Source organism: Plasmodium berghei (assembly GCF_900002375.2).
Source record: "Plasmodium berghei ANKA genome assembly, chromosome: 4".
In the NCBI taxonomy this organism is placed as follows: domain Eukaryota; phylum Apicomplexa; class Aconoidasida; order Haemosporida; family Plasmodiidae; genus Plasmodium; species Plasmodium berghei.
In genome coordinates this window covers 516,129-536,959 of record NC_036162.2, presented here as the reverse complement: position 1 = coordinate 536,959, position 20,831 = coordinate 516,129, and the positions used below count along the sequence as shown (strand labels likewise).

At 21.3% G+C, this 20,831-nt stretch overlaps 7 protein-coding genes across 7 annotated transcripts; 2 read left to right on the top strand and 5 right to left on the bottom strand.

Annotated features, from left to right (window-relative positions):
• Positions 1–49: 49 nt before the first annotated feature.
• On the bottom strand, positions 50–1,672 carry PBANKA_0415100 (conserved Plasmodium protein, unknown function; the record flags this gene model as incomplete). The annotated part of the gene is made up of 1 exon (XM_034568196.1): positions 50–1,672. The coding sequence occupies one exon, from the start codon at positions 1,670–1,672 to the stop codon at positions 50–52; it is 1,623 nt and encodes a 540-aa protein (XP_034420209.1).
• Positions 1,673–2,656: 984 nt separating this feature from the next.
• PBANKA_0415000 (Maf-like protein, putative) lies at positions 2,657–4,030 on the top strand (the record flags this gene model as incomplete). Its single annotated transcript, XM_034568195.1, has 1 exon — positions 2,657–4,030. The coding sequence occupies one exon, from the start codon at positions 2,657–2,659 to the stop codon at positions 4,028–4,030; it is 1,374 nt and encodes a 457-aa protein (XP_034420208.1).
• Positions 4,031–4,491: 461 nt separating this feature from the next.
• PBANKA_0414900 (dynein intermediate light chain, putative) lies at positions 4,492–6,633 on the bottom strand (the record flags this gene model as incomplete). The annotated part of the gene is made up of 1 exon (XM_034568193.1): positions 4,492–6,633. One exon carries the CDS (start codon positions 6,631–6,633, stop codon positions 4,492–4,494), a length of 2,142 nt encoding a protein of 713 aa, XP_034420207.1.
• A 1,642-nt stretch (positions 6,634–8,275) lies between these two features.
• PBANKA_0414800 (arginase) lies at positions 8,276–9,340 on the top strand (the record flags this gene model as incomplete). Its single annotated transcript, XM_034568192.1, has 1 exon — positions 8,276–9,340. The coding sequence occupies one exon, from the start codon at positions 8,276–8,278 to the stop codon at positions 9,338–9,340; it is 1,065 nt and encodes a 354-aa protein (XP_034420206.1).
• A 486-nt stretch (positions 9,341–9,826) lies between these two features.
• Positions 9,827–11,863, bottom strand: PBANKA_0414700 (zinc finger protein, putative; the record flags this gene model as incomplete). Its single annotated transcript, XM_034568191.1, has 1 exon — positions 9,827–11,863. One exon carries the CDS (start codon positions 11,861–11,863, stop codon positions 9,827–9,829), a length of 2,037 nt encoding a protein of 678 aa, XP_034420205.1.
• Positions 11,864–16,321: 4,458 nt separating this feature from the next.
• On the bottom strand, positions 16,322–16,831 carry PBANKA_0414600 (40S ribosomal protein S15A, putative; the record flags this gene model as incomplete). Its single annotated transcript, XM_034568190.1, has 2 exons — positions 16,322–16,481; positions 16,599–16,831. 2 exons carry the CDS (start codon positions 16,829–16,831, stop codon positions 16,322–16,324), a joined length of 393 nt encoding a protein of 130 aa, XP_034420204.1.
• A 2,394-nt stretch (positions 16,832–19,225) lies between these two features.
• PBANKA_0414500 (protein YOP1, putative) lies at positions 19,226–20,103 on the bottom strand (the record flags this gene model as incomplete). Its single annotated transcript, XM_034568189.1, has 2 exons — positions 19,226–19,587; positions 19,785–20,103. 2 exons carry the CDS (start codon positions 20,101–20,103, stop codon positions 19,226–19,228), a joined length of 681 nt encoding a protein of 226 aa, XP_034420203.1.
• Positions 20,104–20,831: the final 728 nt, after the last annotated feature.

Below are 20,831 nucleotides of genomic sequence, written 5' to 3'. Positions count from 1 at the left end.
AAATAGCTAGCCAAACACGTTTTTTTTCTGACCATGTTCATATTTTTATTCAAATATGTATCGACGAAATTAAATTATTGATCAAATATTTAGCCATACTAAATAAGAATGTATCTTTTTGTTTTTTCAATATTAATAATTCTTTATTCCTTAAATGATTATTTGTATCGATATTTATGTAAACACTTTTATGATTGTAATTTTCATCACTATTTATCACACTTTTTGTTTTGTGTTTCGCTTTTAAGCATTCTTCGTCATATTTTTCAAACAATATTTTGCAATAAGAAAAAAAGATCCTTTCATCATTGGAATAATTATTATGATAATTATAATTATTGTTATTTTCATTTTTCACAAATTTTAGTAAATTTCTAAATTTTTTTTCGTTTATTGTTGTACACCTTAATATGTAACTTGATTGTCTTTGAGCATAATTTTGAATATATAATTTATACCACTTGTTATTTTTAAAAATGTTTTGATATAAATCTGCATATTCATCAGATTTTAAAAAGAATAATTTTATATATTCTAAATAACTTTTTTTTTTTAAAAATATATTTTTATCTTCATAGAGTATAAAAATTTCGGGCTGTAACTCATTACCACTGAAAAATATTTTTTTTAATATACCTTCAAAATTATTAACCAAATTAAATAAATTCTTGGAATAGGTATTAAATATATTAAAGCTTAAGAAATTGCTCTTTTTATTATTTTGCTCAGCATTATTTCTAACATCTTTTAATATATAATTCTTCTTTGTTAATGAAATAACATTAGAACTTTTTACAGCCCCCTTATTAGGTGTATACGACTTTAAGCTTGGTTTGGTATTTTCAGTATTTAATTCTTTCAATTCATAAAATATACCTTCATCATCATTATTTAAGCTATTTATAACCATGTAATATTTATTCTCTTTAATATCATGTATACTAAAAACAACGTATGTATAGACACATATAACATAACTTTTTTTCATATTGCTAATACATGTACAATTTTTAATGACATCATCCATATTATTTCTTTTATTATCACAAATACTATTATAGTTATGACAATTATTACAACATTTTTTGTAAAGAAGGGCAAATCGCTTAACCCTTTGTATACTTACTATTCGATAATTACTTTTAATATCTTTTTGATTTTTATAGACATACTTTTTATTTAACAATTTGTTAAAATCTATTTTTTTTATTATATCACATGATTTCATGTCAATTTCTTCAACTTCTTCAAGCCCAATAACATTAAAAAAGGAATCCGGATTAAATACATTTTTGGCATATCCTTCAATAAACCATATATTTTTTTTTTTATTTAAATTTTTTAATTTGTCTAAAACGGTTTGGTTCCTTTTAAACATATATTTTATCTTATCTTTTATCTGTCTTATTGAATTTTTAAAAGTGAATATATTTTTTATTTTTCCATTTGATATATTAAACAATAAATATTTATTTCGTTTACAATTTTTATCCACTCTTCTATATTCTTTTATGCCTTTGGGCCATCTATTTATTACACATTTATCTTTTAATTCATTCGAACAATATATATTATTTACCCCGGATACCAAATTATTTCCAGTTATTTTACTTTTTGATATATTTATTATAAGGATAAAAAAAAGAGGGAAAAAATAAACTGAAATTTTCATACTTTATTGGTATGGAGCCAGTCTGAAAAATTAAAAAAAAATTCATTATAGTAAGCATGCCGTATATATATTTTTAACTTATTTTTTTAATCTTATATTTTCGTCGTTTAAAATAAAACGACTAAATTTCCCAAACAAGAATATAACCTAATATTTAAGAATGATAAAAAAAAAAATTTAATAACCTACTAATAAATATGGCTTGTTCATATATTTGTAGATATTTCTTGCCCTTAAAAATATGTATTATATAGCTATTTCGTTAAATGTATTTCATTTTTATAGTTATCAATTAATTTATTTAATAGTTTTAAAAAAAATATATGGATATATCTTTGTATGCATTTCACATATGTTGAGCATGTGTTTTTTATTAACTTTATATTAAGCTACTATTTTTGCTCTCTTTTTCATTGTTTAAAAAAAAATTATTTTATTAGTTAATCATATTTCCAATTGCATATTATTTTTTTTTAATCGTGAAAATAATGTGCATATGCGGACAAAAAAGTCTCCATATATTATTATAAATATATAAAATCCATTAAATATTTTTATATAATGAAAATAAATTTAGGTACCCAAATTATTATTTTAAGACTAGTTAAAACAAAGTTTCCCCGATAAACTATTTTTCTCGCCATATATATACATCAGCCCCATAATGCATTCATCTCCGAAGTACATATAATTTACACATTTTTCAAAAGCATAAATATCATGTTTATTATTTTCTTTAATGTCTCCAATTAAGCATAATATGCATGTATATATTCTTCTTCCCTTTTCATGCGCTATGCATTTTTTATAAGTTTTAAAAAAAATAGGATACATAAAAAAAAATTCGAAGCATATCATAATGATTTAGTATTATGCAATAATAATTTGAAATATAAAATTAGCCATACAAAATTAGCCACACAAAATTAGCCACACAAAATTAGCCACACAAAATTAATAAAAAAAGTTTTGGAAAATTATAAAATGCGGAACGACGAAAATAATAAAGCAAACAAACACAGTGAATTATTTCCTTTAGAAAATAATGATGAACAAAATAGTGAAGAAATTAACGAGTTTGAATTAGAAGTTGACGAAGAAGTCATCAACTACCTATCCTCTCTAACATCTAATAAAAATGTTAAGCATAAAATTGTGAAAATAAATAATTTAATAGACGACCAAATATACAATTATATAGAAACTTGTAATAATTGGGGTAATGTTACCAATTTAAATAAAGATCCAAAAGAAGAAGATCAAAATATAAAAACAAATCAAGGGCCATTGAATACGTCTCATATCTTCAACCAAATAAATGAAGAAGCTAGCAAATGTAACATTCATTCCAAAAGTAGCGATAATTTCGATATCATAAAAACAAATACATTACCATTATTTTTGTCCTCAAAATTATATCAACAAAAAGAAGATCAAATAAAATGCAATGAAAATGAACACAAATGCAGAAATTTTAAAAGTTGCACTATAATAAATGAAACAACAGATATCACACTTTTGTACAATAAAAACGATTCACAAACAAATGTATTATATGTCTGCTATGATGAAGAAAATGATGAATGTGAAATATGTAATAGTTATAGATTGAAATATATGCCAAATATGAGCATATTTAAAAATAATAATATATGTGTTCCCCAAAAAAATATAAGCTCAAACGATATAAATAATACATCAAAAAAATGCAATGAAAATTTACTAAATTCACTAAAAGATTATTTCTTTGTTTTAGGGTCAACATCAAGCTCAAGAAAATATATATTAAAAAAAAGTGAATTAAATTTTTTATCTGTTCAAATAAAAATTGATGAAAAAAAAATAGGATGTCGAAAAAAACTTGACCCATTTACATTAACATCAAATATATCAGTAGCAAAAGGAATAAAATTATTAAATGTTATTAATAATGATAATAAATTAAAACAACAAATTTTAGAATTAAGTAAAAACAAAAAAGTTTTATTATTAGTAGGAGATGAAGTTATTTACTGTAATAACCAAATATATGAAAAACCGAAAAATAAAAAAGAAGCATATAATTTTATTAAATCTTATAATAATAATAAATGCTATAGTTATAGCTCCATTACATTGATCGAGTTAATGTCCAACAAAATTATGACTGGAATTGACGAGTCAGTTTTAAGTTTTACCAATATGAATGACAGCATTATAGAAAACATTTTAAGCGACGAATCCATCTATTATTGCGCTGGGGCATTAAAGATTGAAAACGTTATTATGAGTAAATATTTGAAAAAAATCAAGGGGAATATCGACAGCATTTTTGGATTGTCCCTGAATCTGCTATTTCATTTAATCAACTTATTATGACTTTAATCAGCATATTATGGCATTTATGGCTATTTTTATTTTTTTATAGCTTTTTGTTTGACATTTATCCACTGCACACGTATGGGCATGCGCACACTCAGCTACTCCAATGTTCATAAGATACATGCAAAAGGTTTTGACAAACTAAATTTGAATATACATATTCTATTATTCATGCTTTCATTTTTTTATACATATATAATATAAGCAATTTAAAGGTTATTACATTTAAGGAGTTCAGTAGTATATATATATATGTATGAATACAAACATGCCGAAAAAAAAGTATCATAAGAAAAGAATCATTTAATTATGTGTATATATGAACACTTCGTTTTAATTGTAAAACAAATTCAGTCTACAAATATTTTATTCGTTTCTTTCTTTGTATGGCATATTATTTTCTTTTATTGTATTAAGCTAATATAAGAGTTAATTTTATCATGTACTTGTTTATTTATTTATTTTATTATTTTTTTTTTTTCTAAAATTAATGGATCAATAACAGGTACACTAGGAGATTTAGATCGTCCTTTTTCAAGAAGGTTTTGAAAAAAACTATGCAAAAATTTATCACTTTTATCATTGGTATTTTCATTATTTGTAGAATTATAATTATTATTTCCATTATTATTCTCAGAATTGCTATTTCGATTCCCTTTGTCTGTATTCTTCGCTCCATTTGACAATGCAATATTATCAGTGTCAATACAATTCGTATCTTTTTTTATATATGCATTTTCCATGTTATCATTGGAAAGGTTTGTATATATGCTAGCTAAAAAATCGTTATAATAAATTGCAGGGACTATATTTTGACTATGCTCAGCAACAATTGTTTTATTTGTTATGGGTTTAATAATAATAGAATCATATGGTTTATTAAAATTTTCAACAAAAGTATTTTTAATTGATTTATTTATTAATTTTTCATCATCATATCCTGAAGGTATAAATATTTTTTCATAACAATTTAATATTTCTTTTTCTTTAAATGTAAAATTATATAATCTGTGCATCATATATTTATATAAAAGTTCGACATTAATTAGTTCATTTTTATTTATAGTATTACAAAATATTATTGCAGCTTGGTAACTTATAGCCAAATTTCTTAAATAAGATATAATTACATCTATATATCCTTGATATGTTCTATTATTTAATATTTCATATCCATCAGATTTGCATATCACGAAAATTATTGGAAAAGAAAGATTTATTTTTATTAATTTTTTTCGATTTTCTTCGTTTTTTACATTGTCTATATTTCCTTCTTGGTTTTTTTCGAAATCCAAATATGCATCAATTCTATCCGTTTCTCGGTTCTCTTTTTTTTCACTGTCTTTTCCATGTTTGTAATTATATATATATGTCTCTAATTCATCCTTTAACCCACTAACGATGTTCATATCATAGTCTGAATACAAATCCTCATAAATTTTATGCATAACATCAATCCAACTATTTATATCCGAAATTATATTATATGGTTTGTATAAATCAGTACAAATTAAAATAATAATTTTTTTTATATTTGGGAAATTTTTAAGATTTTTAATTAACAAACTAGTATAACAAGAATGTTGTAATATCCAAACATGACTATTCCCTTGTGTATCATGTATTTTTTTATTATCTCCAAAATCTTTTACATTTAAATATCCATAATCGAAAGGTAATACTCTTATTTCATTTCTATATAATAATTCTGTGTACTCGCCATCATTTTCGAATGTTATTCTTTGTAACGATTTTAGTAATGCAGATTTTCCTACATCTTTATTTCCTAAAATTATTATATGACTATTTTCAACTTCTTCATTCTTATCTATATTTAATTTTTTTAATATTTGTTTATATATACTACTTTGTTCGTGTTTTATTCCTTTTTCATCATCATTTTCTTTTTTTTCGATATTTTCTTTATATATTTCAGTTTTATTATATTCCTCTTCATAAAACTCATATTGTTTTTCACTTTCAAACTTTATCTCATTTTTCGAAAAAATATTTACCTTATTATTATCAAACCTTTCATTTGATATAACTTCTTTTTCTTTTTTTGATTCTATTTTTATTTCATTTGTTTGTTCATTTTCAAAACTTTCAACATTTCCAAACATTTCAACATTTCTAAGCAGTTCAGCATTTCCAAGCATTTCACCATTTTCAAAACTTTCAACGTTTTCATTATGTTCAATCATATTATTTAATATCTTCATTTTAGAAATGATTTCTATTTCATTCTCCATTTTATTTTTTCCGAATTCTATTTCGCTTTCTTGTATAGTCAACTTTTTACTAATAATTTGGCTACCATTATTGCAAACACCATTTTTGCTAATATTTTTGTTGTCTTTTGTTTTTTTTTTATTTTTTAAATTATCATCAATCTTTAATTTTGAAGTAGCTAACATATTTGTACTATTCCCTTTCAGCATATTTATATTATTTTTTTTATTAAATGAATTTTCTTTTTTATTTTCAGGGTTTTTTGAAATGTCTTTTCCATTTCCCTTTTTTTTCCACAATGTAACAGTACTTCCTCTTTTCAAAGAGCTAGTTGAATTGTTTGAAGTATTTGATATTTCTTTTTTCATTTTTAACTAAGTTTATATTTTATTTATTAACCTAGGTACATATATTGTTTTTGTGCATATATTTATAACTTCTCCCTTTTTTTACTTATTTTCGAATACTAGCATATATTTGTTTTATAATTGCCTAAACTATTTTCAAATACACAAAACCAAGTATGAAAAAAAACGCGCATCCGTTTTATAAATAAAAGAAAATAATAAATATATTTCACTGCATTTCACTAAAACCACAATTAACAAAATGCTTGTATTAAATATAAAAGACTGATAGAGGAAATAAAAAAATTCGGTTAAATAAGCTGAATGATGTGGTGAACTGTTTAAAGTAAAAATAAATACCAAAAATAAAACTTGGAAAAAATACATATAAAATAAGAATAATATTTATATTAAATTTATCAAGTATATATATATTTTTTTTTTAAATTCAAATGTGCATTGTATTTAAAATGTTTTTTTTTTTTTTATTTCCTTAAATTTTTTTTCAATATAAATACAAACAATTTTGTCTACAAATTATTTTATAATATGCTCTTAAATAAGTTACAAATATAAAAAATTGTCTTTTTTTTTAGAGAAATATGTTATGTTGTTTTGCTATTACCACTTCTTAAATATATATAAATTTTAAACATTTTATCCACTCTATATATATACTTATGTTATTAAAGGCAACCAAAAAACTTAATGTATATAAAATAGTTAACAAAATTGCATTGCCCATATTTTTATTTTCCAACAAATACAAAACTATAATAATATTGTAGCATAGGCTTAAACTTGTCATTTCACAATTTTTAAAATTGGAACAAATTAGGGAAAAAAACTTTTCATGTGCTACATATTTCCTTCACTATTAATTTGTAAAATAAAAAAAAAATTCCAAATGACCAAACAAATAAACCTTAAAGCAAAACAAGCAACCAAATATATAATTATATTTACATAATTGATACTTTGCCAATTACTGCTAAACTATTTATATACACTTTTTTTTAAATAAATTTTTATGAAATATGAGAAAAATGCTAAAATTGTTTTATATATATATACATAACATTATTTATATTTATTACCCACAAAATGCAGTGCCACATATTTTGTGAAAAAGGAAATAAAAGAAAAAAAAACATATTTTTAAAAAATAACATTTGTATCCAATTTATATTATTTTGTTAATTATATGCTATACATAATTAAATTACATAAAACTTTCATATTCCAATTACCGGTTTTATTATTACATATTTTTCTACAATAAGTATATGATTAACTAAAATTACAAATTTATCAATTTTGTGCCACTTCTTATAAATTTAATTTATTCATAATTCACCAATTTGTATATAATTATATATTATGTGTTTTTTTTATTTTGAAATATAATTAACTGTTCTAACTATTTTATATTTACCTCAATTTGACAATTCCTATTCATTTATGCAATACCACCCCAATTCAATCTATTTTTTAGTAACATCATTTGTTTAGAATATCATTTCCCAAGTTCGCTACCCCCCATATCATTGAATAATTGAAAAAGCGGGCACCTCAGGGCAAAAAGCCTTAACACCGATCGGTCAGGTAGCAATATAGAAAAGGTACCAAAAATACAAATTGTGAAAAATTAGATAAAAAGAAAATGTATGAATGCATTCAGGATTATTTAACAAATCATAAAGATGAAAAGAACATTTATGTTAACAAATGTATATCAATAGTTGGCTCCCCATTATCTGCTGGTCAATCCCTTAGCGGTGTAAATAAGGCTTGTGATAATTTGAGAAAATTCGGATTACATGATGTTATTAAAGCAGTAGGCTGGGGGTATGAAGATATTGGAAATATTGGAGAAAAAATACCAATCAATGGTTTTTTAAAACAAGAAAATATTGAAAAGGAAAATGACCAAATAAATAACAATAATCCAAGCTACTATAATAATATAAAAAACGCAGAAGTTATCGGTAAATTTAGTGAAAAATTATTCCAAACCATGAGTTCAGAATTAAAAAAAAAAAATTTTATTTTAAATATTGGAGGCGATCATGGGGTTGCTTTTTCAAGCATATTAAGCATGTTGCAAACATATAATAATTTAAAGGTTATATGGATAGATGCACATGGGGATATAAATATACCCGAAACGTCACCTTCTGGAAATTATCATGGAATGTCATTAGCACATGCTTTAGGCTTGTTTAAAAAAAAAGTTCCATATTTTGAATGGTCAGAAAAATTATTACATTTAAAACCAGAAAATGTAGCTATTATTGGAATAAGAGATATAGATAAATATGAAAAAATTATTTTAAAAAAATGTAATATAAATTACTATACTATGTTTGATATAGATAAAAAAGGTATTTACAATATTATTTGTGAAGCTTTAAATAAAATCGATCCAAATAAAAATTCCCCTATACATATATCACTGGATATTGATAGTGTTGATTCGATATACGCGCCTGGAACTGGTACAATAGCTAAAGGTGGATTGAATTATAGGGAAATTCATTTATTAATCAAATCTATATCAGATACTAAACGAGTTGTATCTATGGACATTGTTGAATATAACCCCCTTTTGGATGAAAGTGATAAAGCTGTGCATGGAGATTCTTTACCAATTGATCCAAATGCTACAAAAACTGGAAAATTATGTCTTGAGCTTATTGCCAGAGTTCTAGGCAATGATATAGTTTAAAATTTATATTATTATCTCGTATATATTTATTTATTTATTTTACTTTATTTGCACACAATACTAACACACACTAAAACAACGAAATTTTTCTTAAATTATTATATTAAAAAAATATTAATTATATTAAAAAATACCTAATTATATTAAATTAGTTTGTAATTAAAAAAAAAAAAAAATATATAACTGTTATTTGCACATTACATATATTCCAAATAAATAAGCATAAATAAAAAAATTGGATATAAATTAAAAAAAAAAGTTTTAAATATACCTAAATAAATATATATATTATAGCAAATTGTGTATACATTCTATATATGTAATACATATTTAAAATATAAAAAAAATATATATGAAAAGTTTGAAATTATTTTATACTATTAAAAAATATATATATATATCTGTATAACCCTACATACATATATTCATTGCCCATGTTTTATTTTTTAATGAAATTATTAACTAGTCAAGTATTAAAACTTTCCTCTATAATATAAATAGAGAATTATCATATTTGTTTATTTGGTTTTTATGCGGATCACAATAATTAAATTTATTGCCAATATTATTACACATTCCATAATTAAAAATTTTAAAATAATCTTTTTCAGAATTAAATGTTTTTTCTTTTTCAAATCCTAAATAATTATCCCAACTTTCACATTTTTCTGTATTCCCATTACCCCAATAATTCTCACATTTTTCATTATTTCCATTCCAAACTAAATTATTATCATAAATATAATTCATATTATTCATAATATTATTTCTTTGGTACATTCTAATATCCATTTCATTTCTCCTATTTATATAAAAATTATTCTCTGTTTCATTATTTTTAAATTCAACATTTCTTAAATTTTTACTTAAAATATTATGTTCTTGTATACTCATTTCAATGTTGCTACTTTCATTATCCATAACTCTATTGTTGTTATTTTCAAATTCAAAGCTATTAAAGTTAACTATATCCATGTTTTCCATTCCTTCATATTTATAATAGTTAATGTTACCAATTTTATTATTTATTTCCACATTATCATTATTATGAACATCTACTAAATTACTTATTTCATTTTCTTCTTCTAAATTTTGAATATTAAATTTTAAAAGTGATGAAGGAAAATTATTATTATTAGTAGTAGTATTATTATTATTATTCGATACATTATTCATAATTGGATTATTTTTATTTTCTTTATCACATATTAAAATGTTTTGATTATCTATAACACCTTTATTTTTGTTATAATTTTCATAACAACTTTTGTTTTCATTATTTACAACTTTATCCGAAATTACACTAGAATAATTTTTTCGAAATTTTTCTATAGAATTATTATTGTCATCTAAAAATGACAATACATTTAAATTATCATTTAGAAATTGCTCTTCATTAAATTTTGAACTTTCTTCATGTTTTAAATAGTTTGCCAATGGGCCTATCAAATTATTTAATGTTTTATGTACATTTTTGTGATTAACATTAGAGGTATTATATTTTGTGTTTTTAGAAATATATTGTTTATTTCCATAATCAATTATTTCTTCAATTCGTTTACCAACTTGGCTAGTTCCTTGGTTTTCAATTGTGGTATCAATTTGTTTATTCATTGTCTTATTTGCTTGTTTTGTCATTTTTTTTGTTACCCTTTTATTATTATCATTTCCATTCATACTATTGTTTCCATTAATTTTACCATTATTATTTTGAGAATTTTTATTTACATTCTTTATGTTTTGCTTTATTAATTTATTTTTAAATTCATAAATATTTTCACCTCCATTTGTATCATTAAAAATATGAATATCCCCTGAATCCCGTATATCAGAAATCCCATCACTTTTTGGTAAAATATTATATTTATTTGATGTAACATTTCTTTCTTTTTTTTTAGATAATACATAATATGCTTCATTTCTTTTTGAATTATCTTCATTACTACTACTATCTGTTCCTCCTTTTTTTTTCTCAAATTCAGATTTATTATTATTTATTCCGTTTATATTTTCATTTTTTGTTTTACAAGTTCCTATAATTATATTCTTATCTGTTATTTCCATTGGGTTTTCCCTTAATTCATTTTGGCCATGAGCATATCTACAAAACTGACCCGAAAAACACTTTCCTTTACTAAAACTTTCACATAAAGCAGTTTTATATAAATTTTCAGTGGCTCTTAATTCAATATTTGTATGTGCATATTTACATTTTTTATCATTACATGTTTCATTTATTTTTAATTTAGGACATAAACTAGTTTTACATAAATTTGGTAACTCTCTTAATTCATTTTGAGCATGTGCATATAAACATGTTTTTCTTCTTTCACATTTTCCTTTAATATACCATGGGCATATTTTAGTTTTATAAAATAATATTCTTCTTTCGCTAGTATTTACAACATTATTTAAATTATCATCTGTTTTTTTATTTTTTCCATCATTATTTACTTTTTCTTTAGCCATATTTGATGTCGTTTTTTTATCCCCATATTTTGAAACTCCCTTTTTATTATGCATTTTTTTTTTTTTAAATTTCAAAAAATATAAATATATATATACTCTCTTATTTTTTATCCTTTTCTTTCTATCTAATATATATCAACTCACAAATACAAGCATATAAAAATATCCAAATATTAAATTTAGAAAAAAAAAAAAAAAAAACTAAAATAATATATATAAAATGAAACACAAACACATTTCAAGTTATTCAAATATATATAATGCAAAGATTTTGTAAATAAATTATATATTGTTCATTCTTTCTAAAGCTTTCATAAAAATTATTCCACTAATATACAAAAGCACACACCCATGAAAATATTGTATAAATGTAATTTAGGTTCGTTCCTAAATTACGCACTTAATTAATGTATCTGTTATAATATTTTAAATTTTATACAACTTTGTATACATTCTTATTCCAACATATATATACAATGTAAAATAAATAAACAAGTCAATGATATTTTATAAGTATAGAGAATAACTACGGCTTTAAATATATTTTAATTATATATGTATACATACAAGTATCACATATTTTTACACAAAATATATATATTCATGTTTTATGGATTTATAAAATCCTTAATCAATAGGTATGCAAAAAAAAAATAAAAAAAAATTCAAAGAAAGCAAGTTTAATATTAATTTATTTGCCACACAAATATAAATATGAATATAAATATATATTATTCAATCATTTTCAATCCTTTATAAATATTTTCTTAAATTATGTAACTTTAAAAAAAATGTATATATATCAAAAACTCACACATAAATATAAAACAATAGTAATATTTTTTCTGTTCTATTTTGCACATACATACATACATATATCTTTACAACTGTTATTCTATATACCATATATACAATCATGTATTTTTTTCAGGAAAATTATATTATATATAAAACAAATTAATATATGATGTTGTTCATATATTAATAATAATATTTTTAAATATATTAAATGTGATATACACAAATAATTAAAAACAAAAATAATTGTTATATATGTATATTATATATACAGTTATATAATACTACTAAAGCAAAAGCCATATGTATACATATACTTTAATATATATAGAGAGATAAAAAAAATAAAATAAAAATAAAAACATAGAATAATATATTTATTCTTTTGTGTTTTTATAAATTAACCAAATTGTATATCTATACAATTCCGTTCACTATATATGTATGAGTATTTACTTCAGCAAAATATAAATACACATATATAGTATTTCTTTTAATGCAAATTAAAAAAACATATAATATATTAATTTAAAAAAAATTGTAAACAATGCGAAAAATATAACAATAAACAAAACTATTAAATTCTAAAAAGGAAAAAAAAAGAAATATATTGCATACACATAATAAATAATATAATTCATATGTCTTGAAATAAACAAATAAAATCGTTCAATTTTCATACTCTCTTTATTACATGGCTATATTTAACACAGTTTGAGCGTTATATATATATATATAGCTATAACAACACACTATCATATATATATTCATATAACAAAGTCAAAGAATGCTTAATATATAGCATTATAATCCATACATTATTCGTATATAGGTATGTTTTTTTTTATATACTATGAAAGTTTTGTAAATACTTTCTACACAAAAAATTAACTATTAAAAATTATTAAAATAAATTTAAGCAAAATAATAAAATGTACATTTACATTTCCAACTAATTGGATATATTAACACAATAGTTACATATAGATGTATATTTTATAATCATATATAAATATAAAAAAAACCTTGTTTTAAAACAATTATATATATATATATATATATATTACTATATAGTTTGTATTACATAATGTTTTTTTTTTTTTTTTAGTTTAATCTTATAATATATATATTTTTTTTTTGTATAAGAAATTTATACTTTTATCGAATATTCATAAATTTTTCATAAAATAAAAAAAGTTTTTATATATGAGATCATAATAAAATATAAATGATAACCACCACGCTTTTTAATTATTGTATAATTTTAATGGATATAAATATTTTTTATTATAATTTTTTAAAAATAAATTATACATTCTATATAAGCAATAATAATTTATTTTATGCAAGCATCAAAATAAAATAAATAAAAATAAAATACAGATGATTATTATTCTGCTAACATTTATTAACATAACTACATAAATTTATTAGTTTTTTTTTTTTACTTAAACTTGTATACTTTTATAATATATGTAACACTACTATGGCCGTTACTCTTAATAAAAAAATAAAAAAAATATATATATATAATACAATATTTATCAAATATAAACAATACAGTTTTTTTGTTATAAAAAAAAATAAAATAAATAATTATATTTAAAGAATATTGTCAATGTTAATATAATATAGGATTTTATGTATGACATACAAATTTTAAAAATATATTTTTTAAAAAAAAATAATGAAAAATATAGTGAGTGTCAAAATGGCTTAAAAAAATTAAGGCATGCTTTTATTATGGTTGTATATAATATTATATATTTATTTAAATGTAGATTTTAAAAACATTTCAAATTTTGCATGAATCTAAAAAATGATACCTCTATAAATATTAATAAAATTGTATGCAAAAAAAAAAAAAAAACTATAAAATATTATAAGCCATAAAAATGATACCAATAATTTATATGGTATACAACAATATTATATAGCACTATAATAACAAGCGATAAAATCATTGCAAAAAAAAATATATACATATATAAATTTATTTTTATAGTTTACAAAATTTATAATCCTATTCATTGTTTTTTTTATCTCGTCTTTTATATTAAATTATTAATATAAAATTGTAACACTTTCGTTGTGCTTAAAGTAATGCAACTATACGTTATGCATTTTATATGTTCATACAAAATATATACATACATGCTGCATAACTATAAATACTTATTTCATATTTTATATATAAATAAAGATACATACAAATATATAGAAAAAGGTATTTTTATTCTTAATATATATAATAAAGTAGTATTAACAAATTAAAAAATATTTTTAACTGTCAAATTTTATATGCTTAGATTAATTTGCATTATATGCAATAATATTATAAACAGCATCCTTAATCTCATTATATACAAATTAATTGCTCATATTTTATTATTTAAACAAAACAAAGTAAAAGAAATATTTCAATGTATATTTATTACTATATATATTTGAGAAATTTTAAAAGATACAATAAATATAAAATTTTCACGAAATTCGCTATTTTTTTATTTCAAACAAAATATTATGCATGGTTAATACACATAACTCTAAATATATAGTAATACAAATATATGCAATTATAAAAATAAGCGCCTATGTCTAAAGTTATATCATATTTCAATTCGCTCTTTTTCTTATTTACAATAATAATGTTGACATTTCGGTATATCTTAAAGGCCAACGCAATCCCTTTAAACATTAGGTATTATAAAATAACGTAGTATATATATTTTTTTAAACTTTTACAAAACAAAATTGCCATTATTCATGCATTTATAAATTACAAAAGTATGTTTTCTTTAATTAAAATTATAACCAAAGCGCATTTTCACACGTAAATATATTCATGTATAATATATGCCATCATATATATCCATATATAATTATTAAAAATGTAAAATAAATATTGTATGTCAAATTTAAAATTAAATATACACATAATATTGGAAGAAATATTCAAACTTTCTTTTAAAGGCTTAAGATAACAACTATAAAATGAGATAACATATTATTATTATTATTTTTTTTTTTTATTTTTTGCACAATTTATAATATACACGCACAATTAAACACGTCAGGCTTAAAAACCTCAATTAAAACTTTTAAAAGTCTAAGATTGACCTTGACATTTTTTAAATTAAACTAAATTAAATCAAGTTAAATTTTTATAATATCATGTTAACTCACTTTTTCAATTTTATAGAAAATTATATAATATATGAAAAACTATTTTAGGGAAACCTTTACAATAATTGCGTGAAATGTCTTATTATTCACAAACGTTGCTTTGGACATTTTTCACATTCCTTTATTTGCCATTATATTATTATTGTGATTAATGATTATTATTTTTTATTACACTTCCATATTAATAAGTTGAAAAAAAAGCAATTAATTAAAAATACATTAACATACAGGTATAAAATATAAAAAGTAACATGTACATGGTCATAATATCATAGGAACATAAAGTATTATGTAAAATCTTTGTTTTCTTATCACTACATACATAGTATGTATATGCATATATAAGTATGTATTACTGTCATTATATATTATCCTTCAAATTATCTAACTCTAACAAAATATGTTATATGTGTTTGTCTAATATATATCCAGTTCGTATATATAACTTTTTTTTTTTTTCGCCTTGCATGTTCATAAAATATGTATATATTTTTTTTGGGTGTACAAAATAGCTATAATATAAATTATTTAAAAGAAAAACCCTAAGACTTTTCCTCCTGTATGTTTTCTTCTTGCTTCTTCGTGATCCATAATTCCATAAGGGGTTGTTAAAATTAAATGCCCGAAAAGTCTACTTGGTAATATATTTGTTATAATTTTTTCAATTTCGTCAAGCTTGACATCATATCTGCGCAAAAAGTGAATAAAAAAAAAATGATAATATATTTTTATGGATAAAATAAAATATGGCGTGTGTATATTTATGCACTACAATATATAACATTAATATTTTTAAAGAACATACCTTGGGGATATTACTGCACATTTGTTTATTCTTCCTAACAAGTTTACAACAATTTTTCCTGATCTATGATCGTCAACAATTTCAAAATTTCCAATATATCCTTTTTTTTGCATATATTGTAAAAACTTAATTACAACTTTTGAAGAAGGTCGGATTAAAACTTGTCTTCTTCCTCTTTTCTCAGCATTGTTTATTGTTTTCAAACAATCAGCTAATACGCTCATTCGAACCATCTGTAAATGTTCAAAAAATTAAAATGGATAAAAAAAAATTAGATATATATCACTTAATTTTAAAAATACTATTAAAATAGGAAGCACTATTATACGTATATACATGCATATGAAAAACTTTAAACAATATCTATAAGGTGAAACAATAAAACGATTTAAACAAAATTTCAGGAAAAAATTACATTTTAGGGATATACTAACTTTAATATTATATATAATATGTATATATGATGTAATTATATTTGAAAAAATAAAGAATATCTATTATTTCTTTATTATTATTAATATTCATTTATTTGTTATTTTTTTAATAATTATGGCTTAAACTTATAAGTACAAAAAATTTATTTATATATATGTAATGTATTAAGCTTTATGAATAATATATATCAAGTTTTATTTATTACCTTGCATATATTTGGGCTTTATTTAATTGTTTTTTATATGTTAAAAGGTTTTAAGGGCTTTTACAGGAAATTAAGGTGAATTTATAAAGTATATAAATAATACACTTTGTCCCTTTCTTTTTTTATAAAAAAATATTTTAAAAATTTGAAAATATTAAATTTTTAAAATTAAATATTACATAAAAAAATTTTTTTCAACTAAAAGTTTAAAGAATAATTTATATACCATATATATATTTTTTTTATTTATTTATTTTATTTTGCCAAATTATACTGGTTCCACAAGCATATTATATTATTATTATTGTACTCTACATATTAAATAAAATAAATACATCATGCAAATATTTATTTATATATATATGCATACTGACATATATAGCTAATAATATTGGTTGGCAATACAAAAGTATTACTTTCTTTGTGAAATAGCACTAAGTTTTATAATGGGATTGTATATGCAATAGTATACCAATTACTTATTTTACTATTATTATTTTTTTTCTATACCGAAAAAAATATACTCCATTTTTCATTGAATTTTTCAAATATATAATCATGTATAAAATAAAGTAATTTGATTTTCCCTATTTAAAAATATTAATTGAAATTTGCATTTTCTCATAAGTATGAAGCAATTTTTTTAAATTATTAAGAAAATATCTATATAGTATATATTAATTATGCAATTATAATATAATAAAAATTCATATATTATGTAATAATTTTTTTTATATTTTTTTACCTAGCATATATTAAAAATAATTAAATTAATTAAACTGCAAAAATATATAATATCCCTATTTTAAAAAATATGTTTTTTTCTATGTAATTTCATATTTTATGATTTGATAAGTTGTTTGAAATACTCCTTATTTGAATTATCAACCCTTTATTGCTCTTTGTCGAAAAAGGTAAACCCCAAATAATATACAAATGTTACAAAGTTGGGGATAGCAAACTAAAATTGGAGCAACATTTATAGAAATATATTTTTTTTTTCATTCATAAAATAAAATATGAAATATTATACAAACATATAATCACAAAATTTACCTGGTTTCACAATATACAATATTTTATAAACATATTTCTATTTTCTTTGTTCTATTTAAAATGCTAACTATAATGGCTTATTTTCCCTAAATATATATACATAACCTTTTTACACGTATTATATTATTTCATATATATATATTACTTTAACTTTTTTTTTTGGGGGGGGGAGGGAGGAGAGCATGAAAATGAACATGTATATGTCAAACATTGTGTATCATAAATATGTTTGTATTGAATAGAAAAATATATACAACATGCATATTTAATTGCTATAGAAAATTTTGAAAACAATTTATAAATAATCGTAGGCATAATTTTATAAGTTATATTTATTATAATAATTTGTATTTTAAAAGGAAAACTACGCATGCACATATAAATGGCAATGCATAAAGGCTTGGGTATAAGATTCAAACTTAAATTTGTTTTATGAGCGAAAACTTACAAAAAAAATAAAATAAATAAATAATATGTAAATAACTAAAGTATGCAATTAATGCAAAAAACTTCGGACAAATAAAATAATAGCAATTGTGTATACTTCTAAAATGTCCATAAAAAGGAACTATGTGTTATATAACTTTGAGGGAAATCTAATTATAATTTTTTTTCGTATAAATAATTCAATTTGTAATTTGGAACGATATTTTTATTTTTTAGACATTTAAATTATGAACCATTTACTAATGTGCATAATTTTTCCTGTTATAAAAGTTATCAAATTTTTTGTGGTATTTTTTCCCCCTTAATTTTTAAATAAATAATTTAAAAAAAAAAAAAATGACCACAGGGCTCCTTGTCCTATATATTTTAATCTCCAAATATCGATATATCCATCATTTTAACTTTTGAATTTCCCGTTATATGCACACACATACTACGGTAATGTTATATAATAGCCAATTTATGTATAACTTTTTTTTTTTTTTTACACATTTCTTCTTCGAACTCCTTCTTGAACAAGCTTTTCTGCTATGTTTCCAGTAAATTGATTCAAATGGTTAGTAGCTGTTTGGCTAATTTTATGAACAGTATCATCAATTGTTTTTTCATGTTTTAATAATATTGGGCGTATGATATAATTATAAACTGTTTCGGCACCTCGAACTTGTGGCATATATAAATATAATAGGAAAAGTAATTTTATTACATAATAAAATGGAATCCAAAATAATATTATATCAATTAAATATTCAATAAAAAAAAATAGCGAAAATACTACCCAGTATGTAAGCCATAATTTTGTTTCAGCATGCCCTTGTGATTCCACCGCTTTAAATGATTGATATGCTGTTTAAAAAAAAAAAATATATATATTATAACTAACTCGTAAACATGTATTCTTATATCTTTTAAATAATTCACAAAAATGGAATGAAAAACGCACGGAAAAACATTTTTCATAACATTCCCCATAACGCCCCAGCCAGCCATGTTACAAAAACATGCGCAGTACAGGTAAATGTGCATCTTTTTTTTTTCGCTACCTGGATAAGCAAATCCAACCAAGTTACAAATTAAGGCTGCGCCCCATCCCAAAACCAAAGAAATAAAGAGAGCAGAACCACCAAACACAACAATATAAGATGGTTTAATTCCCAATTTATATCCAAACTCAATTATAAATGGATATTTTTTAAGATATTCATCTACTTGTTCAAGCTTTCCGCTTAAATCAAAACTATTCAGAGAATTTCCTAAAAATTTGGATGACATACGTTTTAAAGAATCTTGTTTGATTGGAGGTTCGTTACTTGGTTTTTCATTTTCCTTTTCTTTATTTTTATATAATTTACTCATTCGCATTTTGTTATATGTATTAGAATAAAGTAGCTTCTTTTTTTTTTATTGAGCAAATGTTGTTAACTTGGATCTTAAATATTTTTTTTTTTTCGAAGTTTATTTTTCAATTTATTAATTATAAAATAATTATTTCTTTACTGTTTGTCTTCTTTGTCAATTCAACTTCATATAAAAATGTGCATTTTTGTTTTAGAATAAAAAAAATTCATAATAATACAATGGTAGGCAGGGGCTTGATATGTTCCTTAAAATTTACTAAATTTGGAAAATTCACACACTACTATATTATATATATGAATATTTTATGAACTTGATATATGCACACATCTATATAATTTAAAGAAAATAAAAAATGCAAAATATATTGCTATCCATATATATATTTAGGGATAAGTTAATTAAAAGATATTCCATTGGCCTTCTTCAATTTCAAACAAAACATATAAAAAGAATGAACAAATACATTACTAAAATAATTGTTACATTTCTAACAATAGTGTTATCTTTATATTATTTGAGAAATTATTTACTATTTTATTATAAACAAAGAAAAATATAATATATATAATATTATATACACACTTAAAATTAAATAATGATAAATACCACCATATAAGTTTTATATATGCATAATGAATTATAGATATAATGATGTAAGGGGATATTACTATTTTCTTGTATTTTTTTTTCCCAATAATTTGTTATTTGTTTTAATTATTTAATAATATATT